Here is a 16,018-nt window from a genome sequence, read left to right as displayed (position 1 = left end):
AAAAAAAAAAACTAGAGAGTTCAGATCATAATGAGATCATATCAACAGATGACATTTGAGGATACTCAAGAGAAGTGAAGAGGTACAAAGTGAAAAATCCTGAAGGAGACATAAACTATCACATACCTAACTCCAAACGCCAAGATATGCCACCTAAATCCATAGTAATTACTAGACCAGAAGTCCACTAGGCTGAGTAATTTTTCACTTTTGGAGTCAGGAGAGATGGTTCCACCCCTAACTTCAACCTCAAGAGTCAAGGACCATCTCCTCTAACCCTGCCTCCACCCTCCAGTCTAATTCCTATTCCCCAAATCATACTTTCCATTGGTAGTAGATTTGGCTTCATCATCTAGGCTTTTGGCTAAGCCTTTGAAAGTCTACTTATTTATTCTTCTATCCTGTAATACTAGGCAACTTCCATGAAGTTTTATTTTGCCATGTAAAGTACTTATTTCATCTTATTTAACCTAAACTTACCTTTTCTCAAGTTCTTGCTAAGGCAGGCCCTTTATTATTTATGCTTTATTATTCTACATCCTGGAGCATCTGGTACATGCATGGCACAAAGGTGATTAATGAATGCTTGTAGAATTGAAATGAATTACTCTCTAAGTCTCTTCTACCTATCTCTATAGGCATTCAGTCATTGTATTTAAACAATGTTAAAAGGGCAGCACAGGGGCGGGTCCCGTGGCCAAGTGGTTGAGTTCCCGCACTCCGCTTTGGCGGCCTGGGGTTTCACCAGTTTAGATCCTGGGCATGGACATGGCACCGTTCGTCAAGCCATGCTGAGGTGGCGTCCCACATAGCCAAACTGGAAGGACTCACAACTAGAATATACAACTGTGTACTGGGGGGCTTTAGGGAGAAGGAAAAAAAAATGGGGCAGCATATTCATTAATTAAACTTGCAACTTCCCCTATTAATTCCCTCCTCTATACTCTGATATCCTATGGTTGCTACTGTATCATCTATCACATGGATTCATTGTACACATACACTAGATTAAAATAATAAATAGGTATTACTGAAGACTTACAATGGTTTACATTCATAATCTTATTTACTCTTCCTAACAACCTTTCAAGTTAGATACTATTATCTCCATTTTACAGCCCAATACAGCAAATAAGAGAAGGAGCAGAGTCAATCCAGGCAACTCTGGAGCCCAAGTCTGGAGTCCCGCTGGTTGCAGTGGTCACACTGCATACATTGCCACAGGCTGTTACTCTCTTAAGTGTAGGGATCCAGTCTTATCCATTTTAGTATCCCAATGCACAGCACAATGTCTGGTACAGATAGGGTATTTAATGCCCATGGATTGACTGATAGCCCTAATGATAGTCACTAAGCTGCTAGGTGACTTAAGTATGTCACTTCACCTATCCCAGCAGTTGAGGGGTAAACAATTAACCACCTACCCAAATCCTCATCTAGCTCTCATACTCTGAGTCTATGCTTGCCCAAGCAATATGAGTTTATGAATCCAGCAGTTATTATGCAGGACATTGACTTTGATAACTTATGTTGTATTCCTATCAGTGATCTACAGGCTTACACGGATTGTCGGCCAGGGGACAGAAGTAATTCCACCAATATCTGGGCATTATATTGCCATTACAATCCCACTTATTAAACAGGATGTTATCCTGTGAGGAAACAGTGAGAATAAGCCAAAGTGAGGCTCATTCTTCAAAATAACTGGCCCAGACTATCCAAAAATGTCAATATCATTAAAAAAATCTATTCTAGAATGAAGAGACATGGCAACGAAAAGTAACAATTAAATTCTGCATCCAAAAAAAGACAGCTATAAAGGACATTATAGGGACAATTGGGGAATGTGACTATGGACTATATACTACAGAATAGTATTGTGGTAATGTTAAATGTTCTGAATGTGGTGACTGCATTGTGTTTATGTGGGAGAATCTCTCTATTCTTGGGTGATACTATCCTGAATGCTTTAGGGATAAAGTGTCATGATGTCCATAACTAATTCTCAAATGGTTCAGATAAAATTTGAGTATATATAGAGAGAAAGGAAAAACGAATGTGGCAAAATGTTAACAAGCGGTAAAGTGTTAATCTACGGGATGGGCAAATGAATACTCATTATGTTATTCTTGAAACTTTTCTGTAGTTTTGAAAATTCTCAGAACAAAAGCTGGAAAAAATAAAAAATACGATAAAAACCAAAATAAGGTATGAAGGAGAATCATTTTGAACTTGGAATTTAATACTCACAGTATTAGTCAAGAATGAGGGTAAAATCCATCTTCAGAAAGAAATATTGAATTTTCTCTGAACAATACATAACTAAGCTGACTAAAATAATTTAATGTAAAAGTCTTACACAAAAAAAGACCAATACACTTAGTCATAGGTATCTGAGAATTGTAGCTTTTCGTGGAGGAACATAAAAAAAGTTCCTACAGAAAACAGCCCAACTCCAAGGCTGCTTTCCTGGGCTCCTGACCGCTTAGGGCCTAACTGGAGGGGATGCAGGGCTGCACTGCTGGGATGTGGCATCACGTTTCCTTTGTCACAAAGTCAGCTGATGTTTTTCTTATTTTCTCTGACTTTAATCAAGCAAGGAAAAATTTACTACATTTGTGAACAAAAAGAAAACCGAACCTCAATTTCCTGAAAGTATGAATCACCACAAGCACGGAGAGCAGCCAGCCTGGTGATCTAGTGGTTAAGATTCATTGCTCTCACCACCAAGGCCCAGGTTTGTTTCCTGGACAGGGAACCACACCACTCATCTGTCTGTCGGTTGTCACGCTGCGGCGGCTACGTGTTGCTGTGATGCTGAAAGCTGTGCCACCGGTATTTCAAATAGCAGCAGGGTCACCCATGCTGGACAGGCTTCAGCAGAGCTTCCAGACTTAGACAGACTAGGAAGGACCTGGCCACCCACTTCCAATAAAACTGGCCAGGAAAACCCTATGAACAGCAGGGGAGCACTGTCTGATACCGTGCCGGCAGGTGAGAGGATGGAGCATACGGCAGGGCTCTGTGTGCTGTCCAGAGGGTCGCTGGAGTCGGAACTGACTCATCGGCACTAACAAGAAAAGATGTAGAGACACTATTATACTAAGTCATTTGGCCTTAATTTGAAGTGAGACTTTATAATTATTTTACTGATATGTTATGGATCAATTCTAAAGAGATATTCAGTATTTGTGTATCATCACAGAAGTGAAAAGGTATTGGCTGGATAAGAACAATCTTAAGATTTAAGAACAATCTTAAATAGATTTAAATACACTTCTTAAAAATATTCAACAAGAGCATTAGTAATACTGAGTTTTACTCTAAAAAACAAAAAGGCCTAGAGCTTAAGACCGTATTGCTTTGTGGTAAATTCTGAAAAAATACGTGACACGATAGACTAATACATCCCCTTCCATTCTTAGGAGGAAAATATGTGGCTGTTAAATCAAGTTAAGCCATCACTACATGAAGTGCTTATCCCCATGAACAACTAATGGATTACATGGTTCAAATGACTACAAACTAAACTCACTAAAAAGGCAAAATAAAATTAAAAATAAAAAATCACCATCAACACAAATATCAAACTGTCACCAACGTCTAGGATGGAGCCTAAGCTCAGGACTGGTCTTAGTGTAATCTCTTAATCTCTCCGTTTATGTAGCTAAATGATGAAATACTACCTACCACCCCTTATTTTATAAGAAGCCTCCCTAAGAGGGGGAAGTACATCATGTGGTAGAGTTCATAACTATACATCACTGAGACAGTGGGCTCATTATTAAGAATAAGCTACTACATCTGGCCCTCAGAGATAAAAACCCACGTCAGGGATCTTGACATACCTGGCTGAAACTGTCAATTGTTACTTTAATTGACACTTCTTATAAAAATAATGCTAAAAGACAACTTGAGCTTTTAAATAATTGAAAAATTTAAATCATATATACTCGTCAAAATACTACTCGGAAAAAGCTATTCTTTTACTTAAAATTCAAACTTTTGGTAGCTGCAAATGAGTTACACTCAACTACAAGTGAACTTCAGCAAATGCTATGATTATACTGAGAAACAGGTCTTCAAACTATATTAGGATGAACTGGACATATAATCTGAGAAAACTGCTTACTAACTTATCCCCAAACACACTGACCTAAAGCAAATGTTGAACCATGAAGGTAAGGAGGTAAGTCATTCAGGGTACCGCAGGCAACAAGCTCGCCAAAGACAGACATACATACATACGCATATATCCTGCTATTTCTACTAGGCATGGGCTAGTGACTTCAAAGAAGAGCTGCTTTTTGAAAGGCACCAGGGCCTTCCTCCTCATGGCTTGCATACTAGCAACCAGAGGCTGACTATTTAGTAACTCTCTGGGGGCTACAGAGAGCTATCCTGCAACTCCCTCACCATTCTCCTGGGGGAAGATGCAAAGGATCAGAGCTTGGTTCCAGACTTCTGATGTGGTTGCTAACTCCTATTTACTGTGATTAAAATCAGAAGTCTCAGGAATAAAAACCTGGTGCTCTGCCTCTCTGGGCATATTTTATTTTGCAAATAAATATCAATTTTATTTTCTTCAGGTACTTCCAACAAAGTAATTCACATATGCCTTGCTTTCTATCTAATCTTTAAAGTCATTTTACCAATTCACTCATGAAAAAAATTGGACATTTTTCGCTTCATCAGAGATGCAGACCCACATCTGTATTCATAAAACAATAAGGATCACACAAAAAAAGAGGAAAATTCTATTTTTGATAATACAAATAACTCACGTAAATAACTCTTTAGCTCTTAGCCTCTACCAAGAATGCTTATAAACAATCTGGTGATACATAGTAATGATTTAACAACAAAACTGGAAGTATTCTAAAATGTGAGAATGCACATTTAATTCAACAGTCCTAAACGGTCTGTACTGAATAAGAGATCTATCAAAATGTTATATACATTAAAACATAGCTAAAAACTCTATTTCTACAGAAGGATGCTTTAAAAAGCAAATTCATCAATAACGTCACAGATACTTTCATCAGCAAAATGGTATACAGTAGATGATTAAGTAAATTTTTAATGAATGTAACCTGTGGAGCTATTTTTTAGTTACATTGTTTTCAAATAGAACAATTATTCTTAATTTGGGGAGTATCGATCCTTTTGAGAAACCTCCCTAAAAAACGCTTAGTCAGAATTTTGCCAACAACTTCAGGGTGAACAAACCCGGGTTGAGAACTCCTGATACAGAAGCACACGCCTTCATGTAATTTACCTTAATTGAGTACTACTCAAATGGACAACATTAGTTAGCTTTACCAGGGCTTCAGAGCCAACTGAAATACAATTTCAAGAAAAGAAAAACATTTAGTACCTTCTGATTCACCTGGTTCATTTAGAAAGGTCCACTTCTTCAACTCTTCCAAAACTATAATAACTCTGTGCTAAGTCTTTGACAAATCATTTACGACTCATTACTAATTTTGTTTATCAATATTAAAATTGGCTGATCAGGCTTACAAAGATGTCATTAGCAGAAGAACAAAGCAAAATAATTTTATTAACATTGTTGAACACTAGGAAGAAAATGGAAGGGGTTCAGGTCAGTACCATTGGCCAGGGATGTGAAATATTGTTCAGAGCCTGTCATGTAGGACTGTATCAACTCAGACACCTGGCTGAATGAATCCACTCACTGGCAGAACTTACACACGCACAGGAAGAACAGAACAATATCAAATGGCAATTTTATCCCCTTTCTCAAAAAATGTTCATAACTGCAATCTGACCAGTTTTAAGTAAAGGCAGAAAAGCAAATGCCATTCTAAAATCATTTCTATTACTCTAATAGTTATACTTTCTTTCATTTACAGTGAGGGTAGATTAAAATACAAACACTGCAAAAAATTACACTGACACTTCTGGAAATACAAATATTCTGATTATAGGAACAAACTTTCAATAAGAAAAATCACCTAGGTATGTAATACACACATTTTTAAAATCACTTTAAATGTGTTTTTATCACTTTAAATTTACATACTAGGCCCTGTAGAATGCAAAGACGCATAAACAAAGCCCCTATTCTAAGGGGGCTCTTAGAATGGAAAAGTTCAACACAAGTGTATAAAGATGATAAACGCTAATGCCCCCATGCCCACAGCTCTCAAGAAAAGCTTTCATTTATTCCCTGGGCCCTATTAAAAATATATTGCTGGTGTAAAAATTGTATTTTGTGTCCAAAAGCAAGCTATGAATTCACTACAACTTTAATAAACGATACAAAAAATAAAAAATAATCTCTCCCAAATCTCACAGGATTTGATTGCCGTAAAGCAAACCAAACAAAACCTCCAAAAAACTCCAAGGAGAGGTAACAAAACGGAACTTTACAAGAAAAGGAAGGTGTGTTTCTTCACCACAGCTTCATTCTTACTTTTTGCAAAGACCGATCTTAAATCTCACTTGCTTTTATAAAATACAATCCTTTGTTGCTTCTATTTTGTAGATTTTATGAAGGATTTAAAATATCAAGTCCCTATGGTTGACGAAAGCAACCAGTATTCTTTCAAGCTATTTCTCTCCCAACAGAGCAGTTCTAACCAACTTGGTCAAAAGAGCCAGGACTATTCATAACTGATTTAATCAAAGTAATGTTTTAATCAAGTACAACAAAAAGATCTGAGGACTTGAATTTCAATTTCTTTTTTCACCAAATGTGAAAGCTACAACATCTAATAAGTTTGACAGTAAACTAAAAGTACATTCTGAAATTGTTACATATGTCCCAGGCTTTCTAAATTTTAGCATATTGACTGGGCCATATTCTGAAATGTGAAAAGAAAGCTGTCGTTTATTTTTAATGAATTTAGCAAATCCTCAGTGGTGGCCTAATGACATATTTAGCACTGTGCTGGCAGTTGATCAGGGCTCCAACAAAATACAAACAAATTATGGAATAAAAGGAATCACTTCTGCACACTTCTTGGGAAACCGAAACAAATTTGACTTTCCATTCTATTCGAGAATGTGATATCAAAGAATGCAACAAAGACCAGAGAGTGTAGCCACGGAGAAATTTCAGCAGGAAAAAAGTACAGGCGAGTCATTTTCAATTAAAAAGCCTACGTCCCCTGCTGGTTAACAACAGCACACTGCACAAAGTTTATTGTGATGACAACTGTTTCTAAAAAGCAAAATCTTTTCTTGCCCTCAATCTGTCTTCCTTTCAAAGTGTCTTCTAATCCTCAGGCCCTGACCAATTCTATTTAGTATTTTTTAGTTTTAAAATAAACAAGGTGATTTCAAACTAACAGGGTGATTACAGTTCTTTCTAAACTAGCAGGCTGAAGTCTAGGCCCCAGGGGTCCTCCGTCCGTCACGCTCCGACTGCGGGAAGACAAGAGGGAAGCCCACCTTTGGACAGTGTTGACCGCACTGGAAGCAGCTCAGGGCAGGAGCACTGACCCAGGACGAGGTGGAAGAGGAGAGCCAGCGCCCCACGGGGCCACAGCGGGGTCGCCGCGCCAGATGCCACCTCGCCAGCAGCATATGGGAAGGCAGGGATTGCTGCCGGCCGCCCCAAAAGCCCGGCCCCGGCGACGAGGGGCGCGGCGGGCCAGCACCGCCCGGACCTCAGGACCCCCGGCCGGCCGGCGGGAGAGACCGACGCGAATTCCTCCCCGCGGCGTTGGCGCACGTGGGGCTCGAGGCCGCACGGCCTCCAGGGACGGCGGGAGGAGAGGGCGGCAGGTGCGAGCAAGGCCAGTGGCTTCTCCCAGAGGAGGGGCCCGGAGGCCGCAGGCCCGGGCTGGGGAGGAAAGCCCCCGGAGCACAGGCATGGGGGCCCGGGAACCCGAGGCACCGGCAGCGCGGACGGGGTGAAGGAGGGCAGGGCCACTCAGGGGCGGCTGGAGGCGGCAGCGTTGGGGACAGAAAGAGATCGGATGGGGGCCCCGAGAGACGCTCCCCGGCGCGGTACCCCAACTCACCGTGCCTCCGTCCTTAATGATGATCTTCTTGGCCAGCATGATACTGCGGTTCGCGGCCCGTTTCTTCTTCTTCCCCTGGGTCATTTTACCATCCTCGATTCCTGGCGCTGCTGCAGCCACTCCCGGGGCGGCCGGCCCCAGCGGCGAGTGCCGTCCCGCCACTACTGCCGGGCCGAGCCGCTCGGGGCGCCCGCCGCCATCTTGAGGGCCCGGCCTGCCTCCGGCGGCGCGTCACATCGTGCGATCTGCCGACGAGCCCGGCCCGCCCCGCCCACGTGACGCCGCCCCGCCCGCCCGGCCGCTCCGCAGTCGCCGCGCGGGGATGGCAGCCCGGAGGGATGCCGTTAGGGTCGCCGGGGTCTGCTCGCCGCCGGTTGAGCCCTGTGCTTGGCTCACCAGCTGGCTTAATCCTCCTAACAACCCTGGGCCCTGGGGACCGTGATAGTCCCCGTTCACAGATGAAGAATTCTAAGTTTCTGAAAGCTACCTGCTCATGGAAATACGGCTGATAAATGGTTGCTCTGGAGTTCTAAGCAAGCGTCCTCCGCTTTAAGTGCTATCTCCAACTATGTTCTAACCAAGACGGAAACTGAAGGGAACGGTTAAAATAGTTTTCCAGAAATAGTGGGTAGCTGAACGGGTGAAGAAAAAGTGGTTTTGCAGAAATAACCTTTTGTCCTTCTGGCTCAGGGCCCCCCAAAGCTCAACTGGAGCATGCCTGTTTTCAGCAGCTCCCTAGTTCCAGGGCATTTTCTTTATTCCCTGCCAATGAAAACTTACATAACCTGTGTCACACTCTGTAGCCCACTACCTGTTTTCTCATTTTGTTTAAAAATCAATTTAATTGCGGGGGAAACTAGAAAGGATAATTGACACAAGCAGAATATGGACTGCAGATTAAAGTATCACGATGTTGAATTTGAGTTTGATAACTGTACTGTCTCTTTTTCCTTAAGACATACAATGAAGTCTTAAGGAGTGAAGGAATGTGATGCATGCTACCTGCTCTCTCAAACGGTTAGGAAATAACGTGTGTATATGTGAGAAGAGGGTAAGAGAGTGACAAAGCGAAATGGCAAGATGTTAAAAAATAGTGAATTTGGGTATGGTGATTTTAGGATATGTTCATTTCTGGAAGAGGTGGAGTCTTAATTCCCCTCCCCTTGAGTGTAGGCTGGGCTTAGTAACTCTTTCCATCTAACAGGGATAGCAGAAGTGACAGCATTGACTTCAGAGGGTAGGTCATAAACGGCACCACAGCTTCCTTGCTAGCTTTTTCATTCACTCTGGGCCCAAGTCTGGGGAAGCCAGCCGCCATGTCATAAGGACAGTCAGGCAGCCTATGGAGAGGTCCAGGTGTCCAGGAACTGAGGCCTCCTACCAATGGATAGGTGAGTGAGTCATCTTGGATCATCCAGTCCAAGATGGTAAAGACTTCAGCTGACTGCAGCTTCAGGATATCCTGAGTTAGGACCTCCCAGCTTAGCCACTCCCAGTTTCCTGACTCTCAGAAACTGTAAGATAAAAAGTACTTGTTTTAAGCCATTAAGCTTTGGGGTAATTTGTTACACAACTATAATAGCTAATACACAGGGTAAAAGGAATGTGTTCTTTGTACTATTCTTGCAGCTCTTCTGGAGGTTTAAAATTATTTCAAAATAAAATGTTAATAAATTTGATTGAGTTTTCTCTTCCCTCTTTTCATAACTGACTAGAAAGGGAAAACAAATTGCCATGGAAGAGAAAGGCATTTTAGCCCGGTAGATACTTTAAGTGAAGTTTTCCTATCAATAAGTAAAGTCATCATTTGTTTAAAGATATCTTCTTGCTGAAACATTTAATTGAACTCCAACTTGAGGCTCTTTAGAGAAAGTAATATGATAGATTTTATAATGAAATCCCCAGGAGCTTGTTTTGGATGGATGTAGAGGGCCAGTAAGATCATTTATTGTGTGGTTACTCTGATTTTCAAGGCCCCTCAAAACCATACTTCATCCAGCTGCACCAATTTTATCATCTTTAAGATCTGATTATTGTTCAGCCACTCAAAAAATATTTATTGAGTACCCATAAGTGTTTGTTACTGCTTTTCTAGACAGTGGGGATACATCAGTAAACGAGATGGTGTTTATCTGCATGGAGCTTAATTATACTAGGCGACACAGTTAGAAAACACACACAAAAGGAAGATAATTGCAGGTGTGCTAAGTGCTGTTGGAAATAATATATAATAAGAGAAATTTAACACATATTGAATGTCCAGCATGTCCTAGGCTTTGTGCTAGAAGAGCTGCAATAGTAAACAAGAGAGAACGGTCTTGTTCTAACAGACTAAGTGTGTATATTCTTGTGATCTGGGGTTGTGAGGAGTCACAAACTTTAAGAGGTTGATATGTCAATTAGGGTTCATGGGTCACAGTCAACAGAAACTAGCACTGGCCAACATAAGCAAAAGGGAATGATTTGGAAGAATATTGGGAGTTCCCGAAATTAATGAGAAGGCCAAGAATCAGGCTTGGAAACAGGCAAGAACCAAACTGTGGAAGGTCCATGAGAATACTTCATGAGGCACCTTGGAAGGCAGAGGGGTTCCCTGGAGAGAAGGACAAGAGGTTGAAGCTAAATATTCCAAAAAAAAATAAGATTGTATCACAAAATCTAAACCCCAAAATGCACCATTTATTAAAGAAACTTCACTTCACTTTACTAACACAAGAGGGCCTTCTTTAACTATGAAGCCGAGTTAGTCACCCACATCTCTTCACCCCTCCCTTCCATAGAACCACCTGTCATTGCTGATCAAGAAAATCCTACATATTTTATTAGGAACAGAAAAAGCCACCAAAAGCCCATACAAGGCTATTATAAAAGAAAACAGAAGAGCCAGCCCCAGAGGCCTAGTGGTGAAGTTTGGTGCACTCTGCTTTGGCAGCCCAGGTTCGGTTCCTGGGTGCGGACCTACACCACTTGTCCATCCTTGGCCATGCTGTGGCAGTGGTTCACATACAAAAAAAAGAGGAAGACTGGCAATGGATATTAGCTCAGGCCAATCTGCCTCAGCCAAAAAAAAAAAAAGAAAAGAAAGAAAATGAAGATTTTTCGATTAATAGAAAATACTACCCTTTAGAAAATACGAAGCAGAGGAAAACTATATACAACACACCAATATGAATTAAATATCATTAAATAAGCAATGGCATATGTGAAAGGATGCAACAAATAAAAAGTTGAAAACTCAACAGGAAGATGTAAAATGAGAGTTGATCAACCTAGAGCAATATACCCCAAAAATAAAATCATATAAAAAATGAAAACTAAATTACAGGGTTCCTAAGAGAGAATAGATACAAATGAAAGTAAGAAACATGGAGAAGAATAAATTAGCTATGAGAACAAAAAAAGAGAAAAGATCAAAGAGAAAATGATATGAAAAACATTATCTGGGCCTCCAAGCAAAACCAACAACAAATAAACAAAATCAACATTTCCAAAGGGGAAAAACATCAAGTGATGCCAAACTTCTTGACAGTAACACCAAGCAACACAACAATGGAGCAACATCTTCAAATAAGAAAGTGTGAGCCAAGGACTTTATATCTAGTCAAGCTGCCCTTAAAGTATCTAGGCTCTAGAAGAAATTTTAAACATGCCAGAACTTCAGGAGTATCGTACTTACAAGCCCTCCTTGAGTGCTTTACTAGAAGAGCTTCATCCAGCCAAACATTAACGGGGGAGGCTCCAGCTAAAGTACTGGTGGAGAGGACTTTTATAACAAAGGCAGGGGCTAGGGTAAAGAAATAGTGTGTAAATGTTACATGTTCTAATCAGAAATAAGGCAACTAAAAAATATGAGAAGATGGGACAAACGAGGAGAATAAATTCATTGGTTGTCACAAAGGCAATTAGATGTGAATCAAAGAACATCATTTGAAGATGGTAAGCTAAATAGTAGAGGATTAGATAAGCTAAAAGGGGGCTCTAAGACAATTATGTAAAATATTATTAGTATAAATGTAACCACTATAACATACAAACCTTTCTAAACTAAAAAGAAATTTTACATTCCACATAGTAAAAGAAACACTGAATATAGCAATATACATAACTGTTTATTTTTCAAAAAGAAAGACAGGAAAAATAAACTGGAAACTAATGAAAATACCTATAAGAGGTGGTTAGGAATGGGATGGAGGGATAGGCATGACAGCTAGACCTTGCTAAGGAGACTTTTTATATAGTTTTAACTTTGAACCATGTAAATGCTTCACATATTCAAAAACAGAAGAAAAAATTTCAAGTAAATTCTAAAATTGAATACAAACAAAAACAAATGACCTCATCATATCACATTGATCACATAACCATGTAGACAAAAGAGTGACTCCCATTAACTTTTGAACACTGTCCTCTGACTATACATCCTTAGTGGGCTATTATTCTAAGGACAAAGAGAACTACAAAGAAATCTTAAATTTTATTCAGCATGTTTACCATTAGTAATATTGGTATTGTAGTGCTGAAACATATACTATACAATAAAACATATAACCAAATATATTAATGTTACTCAGAACCAATATTTTCACTGTGAGAGAAAAGAGAGGCAAATATAAGAAAAAACCTTGTAACACTAAAACTTAACAAATATTGACTTGAATTCATAGCTTTTTAAAAAACTTATTTCCTAGCTCTGTCCACTGAAATGTCCTTCAAGCAAATGGAGTCCAAATTCCATTCTCCCTAAAAGGAATAGGGCTCCTTGGAGAAATAATTGATATTCCAGGTTTGGGATAGGACAAGTACAAGGTAAGGCCGGGACATCCTGTCCCTGAAACAAAGATGACCTCTAAGACCAATGTAGTCATGGCTAAGAGACACAGGAGCCAGCTTGCAGTGACATTCACTGGCTACTGGCTCACAGATGAACATCAAAAAGAACTGTGACTGTAACTGACTATAATACATTGAGTAATTTGAAGACATAGTGATATTTAAAAAGAGGAGGGGGTCAGCTGTGTGGCATAGTGGTTAAGTTCAGCATGCTCCACTTTGGCAGCCCAGTTTGCAGGTTCAGATCCCAGGCACAGACCTACACCACTCATCAAGTCATGCTGTGGCAGCAACCCACATATAAAATACAGAAAGACTGGCAAGGATGTTAGCTCAGGGCTAATCTTCCTCAAGCAAAAAAAGAGGAGGGTTGGCAACAGATGTTAGCTCAGGGCTAATCTTCCTCAGCAAAAAAAAAAAAAGAAAAGAAAAAAAAAGAGGGGACATTGGGAAAAAAGAAAGGAGGGAAAATAGTCTTTAAAAAAATAGATGAATATAGACTAATAAATGTAGAAGAAAATTTTAAAATTTTAAATTGCCATTTTGCACCTCAATGTAACAAATGATTCATTTAAGAATCATCAATTGATGCTAAAGCCATTGAATGAAAGGCTGTTAGGAAAAAGCATGGTGCCAAAACATTCCCCTAGAGATTACTAATTACTAAGGGAAAAAAATGACCCTTACAATGGAAAGATCTAGTAGTCACCATCTTAACCAAAATTCTTATCATCATTAACAGTGAGACAATCTAATTATGTCTTCTAATGTGATACAATATAAAATCTACAAGATCACCTATGAAATATTCTTTCCAAAAACATTTAACCTGAAGCTAATGAAACCTATGAACTTGACTTCCAGTTGAAAGGAAATGCAAAGAATGAAGAGAACATGTCAAAGGATATCAGATCACGGATAGGAGTCAAGTGACTTAGATTCTTCAAAAAGTCACATCATGGAAAAAAAGCCATAGGGGTGTAGGGAAAAATCTTTCAGACTAAGAGAGAGAATCAAATACGAAATATGAACCTTGACTGAATCCTGGTTCAAAAACAAAAAACTGTAAAAAATCATTTTTGAGGCAACTGGAAATATCTGAATATGAACTTAGATGATATAATCAAATTAATTTAAATTTCCTTAAGTGTGATAATGGTTTTGAGTTTAATTAGGAAAATGTCCTTATTTTTAGGATATACATGCTGAAGTATTAAGTAAAGTGTCCTGATAAAGCTAGTATGGCAAAATGCCAATAATTGCTGAATTTGGGTGGAGAGTAAATGGGTATACCATTCTTTCAAATATTATGTTTGTGTAAAATTTTTCAAAATAAAAAGCTGGAGAACATTTAAATTTTTTTAAGTCTTTAACAATGCTTACTTTGTGAGCACATGGAGATAACCCATGAATTTTTCAAAGCTGAGCTGGCACAATATGTCATATCATGATTGAAACCATTAAAATGGCAATAAATTAGAAAAATGAAATATTCAAAACAAAACCTGGCCTATTAGGTAAATGGAGACAAATAATATTAAGAAATAGAAATTTGGAGCATTATACATATAACATCCAAAGTAAGCTTCAGGTTTTAAAATTCTAGAATTCATAGCAGTATCTTGAAACAATCATAAAATGAAACATGAACTCACCTCTGTCATGATTTTCTGTAATTCCATCATTACCCAAGAAATATTACTCTACTTTTGCTATACTATGTAGAAAATCTATTGAAGCAGCTTGCATATATTAGAAAAAGCACTTAGTATTGTAATTTTTCATTGCTGTGTTTACTATCCAAGCAGAATAAAATGGAACATAATAAAACTTTAGCTTAAAGGAGAAAACTTAAACCCTCAATTATTAGAAATCATGTTTTTGTATATGAAGTGTATTTTAAAAGAGCAAACACACACATTCACAGACTTTGTTAAAAATACACAAGTCAGGGCCGGGCCTCGTGGCAGAGTGGTTAAGTTTGCGTGCTCTGCTTTGGCGGCCCGGGGTTCACTGGTTGGGATCCTGGGTGCGGACCTACGCACTACTCATCAAGCCATGCTGTGGTGGCATCCCACATAGAGGAACTAGAATGACCTACAACTAGGATATACAACTATGTACTGGGGCTTTGGGGAGGGAAAAAAAAAAGAAGATTGGCAATAGATGGCTCGGGGCCAATATCCTCACCAAAAAAAAAAATTCACAAGTCAAGTCTCATTTAGCACATTTAACTAAGCCTCTTAAATACACTACATTTAAAATACATTTTAACAAGAGTGGATTTTCAGATGACTACCCCAAAACACTATAACAACATTCATTATTCTTTTACATCTTCAGTGAGTTCTACTTAAAAAAGGACAAAAGTGTATATCTGGGGTAAACTCTTTATTTCCAAAGGAATACCATGTTATTTGTTTTAAAGAAGTTATTTTAACAAATTAGAAATCCTAAATGAATAGGTGTAAATAAATGCATAAATGGAAAAAACTGACCAGATCCAATGGAGGACTAATACTTAACGCTAGTAAAGGATGATAGGAAATGTGGACCATCAATCAACAGTGAAGCCCTACTGTGAGCCAAAGTAACAACTGATGGCAGTTTTATTCTATTAACTTTCCTTATAATAGTGATGGTTAATGGTAATTTAAAACTAGCTGAAAATTGTATGTTAATATACAGGATACAAAAGGTTTATAAATTAATTTTAAATTTATTGTTTTTTAAAATATTCCAGCATTTAATAAAGTTGTCATTAAACATCAGAACTCAAAACTAAATGAATATTATATATGCTACTTAACAGTATATCTGATTATAAATGTTTTTCTACCCTCAAGTCATATATTCAGAATCATTTGACAAAATTTCTGAAATGAAAAACGACAATGCATAAAAGTGTCTATAAACAATTGTCCTTGCTTGTGTCATCCCCATCAGTTCAGAATGTGTATAGAGATGAATGGTCACTGCGTAAGAGAGAATTTGGCCTTACCCTAAAAAATATTCTGGCCTACATCTTTAGGAGGTCCCAGCGACAGGAGTGTCTTTGTTATTCATGTGGGGCCCTCAGACCACACCTGATAATTTACGCTAACAAGATGACTCAGGATGAGCCGCTGGAGCCTGATGTCAACCAGTTCTCCAGGGAGGGACAGGTTCAACCATGTGGCCAAAGAATCAATCAA

General features: G+C 39.0%; 1 protein-coding gene across 1 annotated transcript in view; it reads right to left on the bottom strand.

Annotated features, from left to right (window-relative positions):
• MFSD14A (major facilitator superfamily domain containing 14A) overlaps positions 1–8,216 on the bottom strand; it is a 41,241-nt gene extending 33,025 nt beyond the window's left edge. The window contains exon 1 of the mRNA XM_046645555.1: positions 7,995–8,216. Within this exon, the coding sequence (XP_046501511.1) occupies positions 7,995–8,078 (84 nt within the window). The 5' untranslated portion in view covers positions 8,079–8,216. The remainder of the gene's footprint in view (positions 1–7,994) is intronic.
• Between the last annotated feature and the right edge of the window lie 7,802 nt (positions 8,217–16,018).

This window comes from Equus quagga, chromosome 18 (assembly GCF_021613505.1).
Source record: "Equus quagga isolate Etosha38 chromosome 18, UCLA_HA_Equagga_1.0, whole genome shotgun sequence".
Taxonomy (NCBI): domain Eukaryota; kingdom Metazoa; phylum Chordata; class Mammalia; order Perissodactyla; family Equidae; genus Equus; species Equus quagga.
This window is presented reverse-complemented; position numbering and strand designations above follow the sequence as displayed.